Raw genomic sequence first — 9594 nt, forward strand, 5'->3', positions numbered from 1 at the left:
AACTCCTTGTATCAGCACTGGAGTGCGTGTGGCCATATTACAAATCAGATGAAGAAAAAGGCCCAGCTGAAGATTAACCTAGAAAAAAATCAGCAGCTTAAAGTGACATGAAACCACACACTCTGACTAGGATTTACACTGAGTTTGTAATGGGGCTACTCACACATGGAACTGAGTAACCTCTAACAACACACCATGCTGGAATCCTGACAAGCCCACATGTGTTTCCACACAGCACGCAACTACGTTGGACATGATTTTCTATTTCCATAGCCTAGTCAACATAATTAGGACTCAGAGATGAGTCCTGCTAAGGCACTCAAAAATGCTGTTGGAACACTGGTTTCCTAAATTAAATTTCATGCAACCAGATTAAAAAAAAAAAAAAAAGGCACTTTCTAGTGCATTTAGAGAGTTTGTGCATTAAAAAGGAGATCAACTCGAAGCAAGTCTACTTTATGGTTCTAGTAGACTAAGAGGCAGCTGTAAGCTGACTGCCTTCTCAAAGTGATGTTGTAATGTCAAACAGAACTGTAAGTAGTTTGCTAGAAATCTAGGAAGAGCACCTGCAACTTTCTGATGGACTGTATTAAAAGAAAAAAAAACAACCCATGGCACCTAGACCACCTTAATTGAAAAGACGCAAAAGTCAACATTAGAATTAAAATAATTTTATTTCAATGTACATGAACAGAAACAAAATATAATTTCTTAAACTTACTTACAGAGATATATTGCTGGGCTGGCCCAATCACAAGTGTTCTCCACTACAAGGCAGAAAGACTGACTAGACCCACTTTACTACTTTTTGGGCCAACTGGATTCAAAATACCACCTCAAAAAGGTCCTTCAGCACACAGCAAACTATTGTTTTGAAAACAAAAAGGAAACTCATCAACTCTTCACCTAGCCAGAAATTTTACATTGTGTACCAAGGAAGACCTCCCTTGAAAATTCTGTCCATTACCGAAGAACAGTACACAGTATGTGGTGCTATATCTAAACTTAACAGATCAAGGTTTCTCCCAAATACTTCTCTACTCTACTCTCTTGTACAAAGCATCTCCTATAAAATCCACACATTCAAACCCACAGAACTATACAAACCTGTGAACAAGGCTGTTTTCAATATGCTTGTTGCTATGTGCTATATTACCTGCGGTACCAGCTTTAACATGCAGCGCATGTAGATGGTAAAAGGGCGTTTCTCTTCACCATCTATTTCAGAATTACAGAAGTTACGACTGTTTTTACAACTTATAGTGCAACATGGTTAAGTTATTCAGTGTTGTGATATGGCACCATAAGATACGCAATCATTTGTTAAAGCGCACAATTCCTTTACTAATCATTTTGTGGTGCTTTACTGATAATGTAAGTAATTACAAATTTTAAAAGACAACTGGAAGAGGAGCTTATAGGGAAAAAATCTTTTAAAAAAGTGTCTGTCATCTCCATTAACAAAGAAAATTAGAAAAAACCTGGAACTATCAGATTTAAGGAAAACAATAGGAAATAGTTCTTCACACAACACAGCTGAACTGTGGACTCCTTGCCATATGATGTGGATGCTAAGATACTATGAGGATTTAAATAGACTTTTCTTCCAGGATTTCAATCAGCAAATGCTCTCAGATACAGAGTGCCCCAAGCCACAAACTGCTTAAAGTATATTCTGGGGAAGCATTGCTATCTTCTCACCCTGGTTTTACTCTTCCTTGTGCATCTGCTTTTGGCCACTAAAACTGGATGCTGGGCCAGAGGGACCTTTGGTCTGACTTGGTACACTTATTTCTAACAGTTACTTCAAAGCACTTCATAAACTTATACTTAAGACAAAGTTCATCATTTGACATGTTATTGAGTTAGAAGGACCCAGATTTTTAATTACAAATGACTTCCAAAAGAGGGGGAGGGGGGGAAGCTTTTTTCTGCTATGACTCAGTTGTATAAAACTGTATAGAAAAATGAGCATTATGTGCAGATGTAATGAAGAGCAGTGAGCTTTATAAAAAACATTTTTAGAAATGTACCAAGCATAAACAAAAGATGATTTACAAATACGTTTAGCCGTTCTTCTAGTCATCGTCAGAATCTGAATCATATTTCTTTCCTCTGATGGTCTTCTTATCTAACTTAGTAAAACTTGTTCCAAATTTCTTTTGACTTTGAAAAGGTGGGTCCATCAAGTTTCCACTAGAAGAAAAGAGTAAGACATGTTGATTAAAGCCTTATTCATCCAGACAGTAAGTAGCAACTCTAATTACCTGTTTCCCCAGAAAAACATTGTAAGAGAACACAACTCCTACTCCCTAAAGCCACCCTAAGTAGCACTGCAGTGTTGCTAGCATAGCACATCCTGGACAAAATGTCCTGTAGTTAAGACAGGCATGTGAGTGTAAACAGCGCTTGTGAGTGCAGCTCTACAGAAAAACTGTCTGAAAGGGCTTTTGCTGCAAATTGATCATGCTAAAGACAGACATCTGTCAGATTAAACAGTAACCAGGGAATTACAGAGAGGCTTTTCAAAACAAATGAGGAGCCAGAAGCTAACGTTTTGTAACAGGGACTTTGGAGTAGAAACAGATGAGTCAAAACTGGGTTTCGTACTACCAGAAGCCACCTTGTACTATCTCTGTCTAGGCCAGACTTCCCCATCAGACACTGCACTCCAGTTAAGGGAGCATGGAGGGACGCACACCTCAGTGTGCATGTATGACCCTGTGGGGGCTTTCTCACCAGCGTGTGGGTCCATGGATCATTGGGAACAGCAGGTGATCACATAAAGCCAGAACACCCACACCTCCTACAGCTAGGGGTGTGCAAAGCGGGGAATACCCTCCCCTTGCTCAGTAAAGAGTATGCGTGCTTTCACTCACATACCTGTGAGGCGTTTGCATCTAAGTGTGAGTGAATGAGCGAGCAACTAGAACCTTCTGGAATTAGCTATAGAAGGGCGTTTAGAAATTTGTAGTTATTAGCATTTTGTAAATAACATTTTGCCGATATTGATCCTGAGTGTGCAGCTCACTGATTGCTAGTTAACTACATGTCAGTAATAAGTCAATACACCACTTGAATCCTGATTTTGGTCAAACAATGTGACCTGAACAGTTTTTCCCCTAAATACAGTATATCCTTTCACCATCTGCTATCCCACAAGTTGAAGGAAAAGAACTGTTTCTAGGACTACCTCCTTTTCAGGAATTCCAGAGAGGGGGGCATTATATTCAGAGCAGTGTGGCAATGCAACACTTGTGCATAAATGGATGTCTCCTGGAATGGATCTCCTGGGCTGTGCAGATACTGTGTCTCACTTTGCAAAGCCAGGGTACCAAAACGAACGAAGAACCAAACAACTCCCCTGCTCCACGAGGAGCTAAAAGTGGAATACACAGTACTAATAAAGTCAAGTAGAAGTAAAATTATGCCATAAGCCAATGTACTAACATACTAACATTTAGCAAATTCAATGCAGCTTGGTGCAACTCCACTGAAAGACTTCTCCCATAAAATGCTGTTGCTGTCTAGAATATATACCCAAGCTGCCTTTGACTCCTCCGCATATTTGCTTGTTACTGAACTGGGAAGTGGGTATTATCACTTGTTTTGAATTAGAAATTTCAGTCATTTCATCTGAAGCTCAACAGCTACTAAGCTAAATTGAACAGTAGTTTCTTTGTTTTTAAGATACAATATCTCCTGCCAAAATTTGGAAATTAAACATTGAAATAAATTCAGAAAATGAAGTTTAAAATAAATTTTAAAAAAGGCAAAAGACATTCAAAACAAAAGACCAAAAGCAACCTAAAAAGATAAAGATGACATTTTAACCACACTGGAAAGCAAAGCAGAAAGTTCTGGTAAATGATTCTCCTGTAAAGTCAGGCTATCGTGCCGACAGGTATCTTCTTCTGCCTTTTATCCTGTAACCTTAAATGTGGGCATTTATGATGATTATATTGTACTGCTACATAGATAACTTATTTGCACTTCTGCAACTTACTTGCACTTCCTAATACTAAAAAACATATTTATGTATGTAATTCATACACGTGTATGTAACATGGACTAAGATGCAGTTTAAGTATGACTTGCTCAGTTTTCTCTGAAGTGGATTAAAAATGCTTAAACATTACTGCATTGCAACTGTGACATCTAAGCATCTATAGCTGTTTTAGAAAGGGTTACATTAGATTACATTAGATGCATGACTCTGAGAGGCTCTATCAAAGCAGTATAGCTACTCTATACAGTTCATGGAAAGAACTCTGTATTTTACTACTGTACAAGAAGGACAACGTAGTGCTCATTATAATGTCTCAATGCTTTGCCAAAGAGATACTCTATTCTTTCCCTTGCTAAAGTACACAGATTAAATAACTGGATTAACTCTCATGTGGCTTAAGCACACAACATACCAAAGTTACAAACTTTTACAGATTCTTCTGCCTGAAGCATGTTCTCCTTGCACTGTATCTGAAAATAAAACAATCACAAAACAATTAATTACCTGTAATTAATTATGTCTGCACAGCCTAATCTCCATTCTAAAGTCTCTGTAGTGAAGTCATCAGTGTTACCAAGATCAGTAAAGCCCACAACATAGTCTTGTGTTTTTCCATCTTTTACTAATGCTAGAGTGGGAATTACTTTGATGCGCAGTCTCTCGCACAAGAAAGGAGATTTTTCAGCATTTAATTTCAAGAATTTTGTCTCAACATGCTTTTTTGCCAATGCAGTCAAATGTTTGTCCATTATTTGGCACCTGTGAAGAAAACCCAAATATATAAAGTGTTAGAACGAATAAGCTGAAGAACATGTATTTTAGAGGCAGTTTAAAGGAACAGTAAAGAGCTAGTACTATCATGTTAATTCATCAGATATGACCTTTGAAATTAAGAATTTAGTTTCAAGAGAAACTGTTTCAAAGGTAGCTGGATTTAATGACTAACAGAATAACAGCCTGGAGCACCTTTATTGCACAATTACCCCATCCATTTCTCTTATTTCTTCCTAACTGCTCCCACATACACCTAAAAGCCTCTCTCATTTCTTGAGGCCTGTATTTATTGATGAAATTTTCCTCTGACTTCTATTCTTTCTGCACTAGCTTCACTGCCTGTTCAGCTGGAAAAATTTCTCTGTCACGAACTTCACATCTTCCTTCCAACCCAAAGATTCTATGATTCAGAAAAGTACTCTCAACATGTTGCAGCATTTTGGTTTTTTTCAGTCCCTACCGCCACAACTGAGACGCAGTGACTCACTGTACAGAGGAAAACAAAAAAAAAGTGATTTGCACAGACTGCTTCACTAGTACTATAGGCAAAAATATTTCACTTTTCTGTTGCAATGGGATAGGAGTGAGCACACAATTACTGTTTCTCAGTTAACATGACAGTAACACGAACTGCTCAAAATGCTTGTCAAATGGCAGAGATTTGTGACTTGTCACCTGCAATCTCAACTTTCTGGACTGTCATGTTTAAGTGGTTTGGCTTAGGTGCATGTACTCTGTGATGTGACTGTCCTTTAACTCAAGAGGAGAGCTGAGTAGATCAAAAAGCCAGAGTGGGCAAGGATGAAAGCAACTTGATACTCTGGTTGGTAAACCCAACACACTAGCTTCAAGCTGGTTGTTAGCACGACACATTTTACAAAGAACTTTAGAGGAAGTTCTTTCTCCTGTCTGAGTGTACAAAAAACAAGAACTAAACAACCCAAACCTGTTCTAAGCTACTTTATTGCAGAGACAGTACAAATTCTTTGAGGAAATGCTAGCCAAATACAAGCGCTTCAGATATTTCTGAAACTTAAACATTTAACTTAGAAAATGTGGGACGCAGATACCTCACTGCATAATCAAGCTTTGACTTCTTTCAGTTTCTCACATTGAGGCTGTTTCAGTTTGTATTCTATAAGCTAGAGTGAACATAACACGGGGATGGGGCGCAAAACCCCAACCAACCAACCACAGGACAACTGGCTCCTCCTTCAACAAAGTACTCTACTTTGCAACTGCAGTTTAACAGAAGACATGGAGACAGATCCCCTGAGGAACAGCCTACAACCCAGAATGTATGAAATTCTTCCAAGTGGGAGACCTTATTTTGGGTTCCTATTCTGAGTCAGGACATATTCTCAGATCTAGGTCTCTCACACCCTAAAAAAGTGATAGTCATAAAGGTACAGGTACAAAGGGAAAGCAGCTCCAACTGGTATCCACAGATCCTTTAATAGTAAAAGGTTAAATTCTGAAGATGCCTAGACAAGTTTTTGTTTATATTTTTATTTGCCGGAACTGTCCACAATACCTCTGTCAGGAATAACCAAAGTGATCTTTTTGAAATGCTGCTCCTGTACAATTACTACATTTACAGATCTGGCTCCCTCAAACTACATCGATAATGAAACACAGCACTCTCAAATATTGTCAAAGAAGTTGTACATTTATATTCTAACCAACTATGTAACAGAGTATCAGTCATTGTCAAATTATGTCCAGATTAACTGGAATGGGAAAAAAAAAATTAAAAAATAAAATGCCTTGAGAAGGGTGCAAGATTTAGAAAATGAAGGAATTTGAATACTTCTAAAAAGGCCTATTTATTTGTGGGATTTGAAAGAACAAAAGAACATGTCGCTTTTTGTAGACATCTATAAACAAAAGGTTTCTTGAGCATAGCTTATTTACTATACCTGAAAGTTGTATCTCTATAGAAGTGGCAAACCACATTTTTACTTTCTTTGACTTCTTGGAAGAAGTCTCTCTCACTTGGGATCTCTCTGTATTCTCCATGTCCTTTTGAAAGCCACTCCTTTTGGAAAACATGAAAGGAAGTAGTTAGTACGGAGTTTGTTAGTCCTGCACCTGTCATGCAAGCTCTATAGCTTTCAAGAATAATAAAAGAGGGGGCCTGTAGTGGAAACCCATTTCATACAGTAACAGAAGGAGAAACAAATTACTTCCCTCTTTTAGTTGTGTTTTGAAAATACGCAAATGCCACTAGGCTAGACAATACTTTTGGGTTGCCTCTTTCTCAATAAAAGAAAGGCGGCTGAGCAGTAAAGCTACCTTACTTATTTGGAAATACAAATCTTGTACACAGCTGCACAAATTTCTGCAGTGCAGCCTCTCAGTAAGACTAGACTAGTTCAAAGAGAACACCAACGACAGAAAATTCTCAGCATTTCAAAACTACTAATTGACAGCTTGGGCTACTCTCTGTAAAATGTTTTTGTACACTCAAAGACTCTTGCCTAAAACTAATTCAAGTCATTACATGTATTAAAATGGATTTCTTTTAATTCTTCCCTCTATGAAAAAAAGAACAGTGAGAAAAAAGCCTACTAACTCACCTGCAACAGAAGATGCTTATCAAATAATACACTTAAGGTATCTTAATATGAGCCAGGCTTCCAGAAAACCATTCAGAAAACACATGCATACCATTATACAAAATATATGGAGAAAGAGTTTCACAAGCTAAAATTTACAGGCAACTTCAAAAACCGAAGTTGACTGTAGTATATTAAAACAAGTATGGACTAGGCTAAATGATTAGAAGTAGTGCAGTATGACAGAACTGACAAAACCCTTCAGTTTCTGGTGGGGGTGCGGGGGGAAGAATTGCATAAATCACTGTTCTTGATCTTGCAGTTTTGTCTTAGCAGAGTGAAGACAAAAAAAAAAAAAGCGGGTTCCAAGCAAACCAAAAAGATCTTGTAAGCTAAATTAGGATAGAACAAAGAATTTCCTGAACATTGTACACATTAAAAATGCATAGAAGTATGAGCACATGAAGAAGTCATCATGATGCAAATTAAGAACTGACTTATCCTTCAATAGTGGGTATGTGTTAATTCCCATCTGCACAATCCTATTCCAGGATAGTGTGGCAGCTTATTCCTTTCACTGAGGAGTATCCTACTTCAAATTTGCGTTTGAAAATGCACGAGAATAACTTGACTTAAGATCAAGTGACGTGAACATGTTTTTGCACGAGAACTAGCACATGTTCACATCCAAGACCATCCAAGTGTTACAACTTCTGAAAAAGAAAACCACTACAATCAAATATAAACTGAAATTCTGAAGACAATTAAGTAGCGTGCCACTTTCTCCACTTTGGTGTTTAGAGAATCAAAGCCACTACCACTGCCAGTTCTCCAGCATCACAACCATGCCATAACATTTCATTGCATCCCCATTTCAAAGCATGGCATTAGCTTTCATGGGTTCCACCACAGCCAGAGCATCTTCTGTCAACCCAGTCACCTCCCCCTGCAACCCAGTCTACTTCTTTGTTTAGCTTTGCTTAGATGGGGCAAAACCTATGGCTTCCCTCTTTACAATTCAGGTCTCACACCATATGTTACCAAAATTTTGGTGAGAACTATGTTCAAAGAGGCTTTTTGGAGAGCATAAAGACCACAATTTAGCACAAGATACCAGGGACCAAAGCAGAATTTCTTTCCTGCAAGAATAAATGTGCAGTCACACAAAGGCAACATTTCATTGGGTTAGAAGGAGTGGGACAAACGATTCCACCCTAAGAACAAGGAAAGACCCTATATGATTCCTCTACAAAATACCTTGAGAGAAGAGCATGCATCACTTACATGCCATAACTAATAATCTCCAGAACTCAGAAGCTTAAGGAGTCTAAAGGCTTATGATCAGGTTGCCTACAAGGCTTATGCTTCCAGATAGCAATGTTCAGTGAATACGGACACACTCAAATCTTTGTAGACACTCTTTATCCTATCCTTACTGTAAGGAGTCACAGAGGTTCTTCTCTCCCCCTGTTAAAAAATACAAAGCATGCACACATGGAGAGACACTTGCTTTCCTGGATAATTTAAAATTAGTAAGTACAGAAAAGGTGAGGGAGAAGAAAAAAAAAACAACCACCAAACAACCCCAAAACACTTAGTTCATATTTCCCTAGGATTTTCAAAAGGTCTGTTACACTGTACACATCAAGAGCCTATATTACTACAGGAATTACTTGTTTCTGCTGCTGGGCCTTTTTTAGTGCCTCAAGCCTCCTTTGTTTAAGGCATTCTAATTCGTCTTCATCCATTTGGTCCAGCTTCTGCATTTCAGCATCCAGATGCTCTTCCACAACCTTGGTAGTCTGAAGTATTTCATTCTCCAGAACTTTTTGAAGTATTTCAACAGAGGTATCAGCAGCCATCTTTAACTAGAAAGTGATCTCTTCAGAGCTGTGGAAATAGTGATACATGAAATAAACATTTATACAAACACTTAATTAAAAGCCTGACCTCTCTTCCTTGCAGTTCACACTGCAGAGAAACAAAATGCTATGCTATTCAACAATAACAGTAGATAGTTTTTTTCTATACTGCAACCGCCTTTGGATAATACTTTCACAATGGACACAGATGGCAACAAACATACCAGTCAAGTCCAGCTCTCTCAATCCCAGAGCCAGCTGTTGAAAGTGCAGAGGAACCTGAAATTATTTGTCAATATAAAGAAGTAAAATTCACCAGTTCCAAAGGAACACTCATCCTTGAGCCAGATCCATGTACCTTTAGTAAATATTCTGAAACTAGAAGATGCAG

General features: G+C 38.2%; 1 protein-coding gene across 1 annotated transcript; it reads right to left on the reverse strand.

Annotated features, from left to right (window-relative positions):
• Positions 1 to 1921: 1921 nt before the first annotated feature.
• On the reverse strand, positions 1922 to 9232 carry TXNDC9 (thioredoxin domain containing 9). The gene is made up of 4 exons (XM_010287127.1): positions 9015 to 9232; positions 6703 to 6821; positions 4514 to 4768; positions 1922 to 2196 (listed from the first exon to the last, which is right to left on the reverse strand). Exons 1-4 carry the CDS (start codon positions 9201 to 9203, stop codon positions 2079 to 2081), a joined length of 681 nt encoding a protein of 226 aa, XP_010285429.1. The 5' UTR covers positions 9204 to 9232; the 3' UTR covers positions 1922 to 2078.
• Positions 9233 to 9594: the final 362 nt, after the last annotated feature.

Source organism: Phaethon lepturus, unplaced genomic scaffold (genome assembly GCF_000687285.1).
Source record: "Phaethon lepturus isolate BGI_N335 unplaced genomic scaffold, ASM68728v1 scaffold52995, whole genome shotgun sequence".
In the NCBI taxonomy this organism is placed as follows: Eukaryota; Metazoa; Chordata; class Aves; order Phaethontiformes; family Phaethontidae; genus Phaethon; species Phaethon lepturus.

Coding starts and splice junctions, on each gene's coding strand:
- TXNDC9 (XM_010287127.1), bottom strand. CDS start 9,203: ATGGCTGCTGATACCTCTGTTGAAATACTTCAAAAAGTTCTGGAGAAT. Junction 6,822..9,014: donor AGGCCCAGCAGCAGAAACAA/GTAATTCCTGTA, acceptor GTTTTCCAAAAG/GAGTGGCTTTCAAAAGGACA. Junction 2,197..4,513: donor GCAGACATAATTAATTACAG/GTAATTAATTGT, acceptor CTTTTCTTCTAG/TGGAAACTTGATGGACCCAC.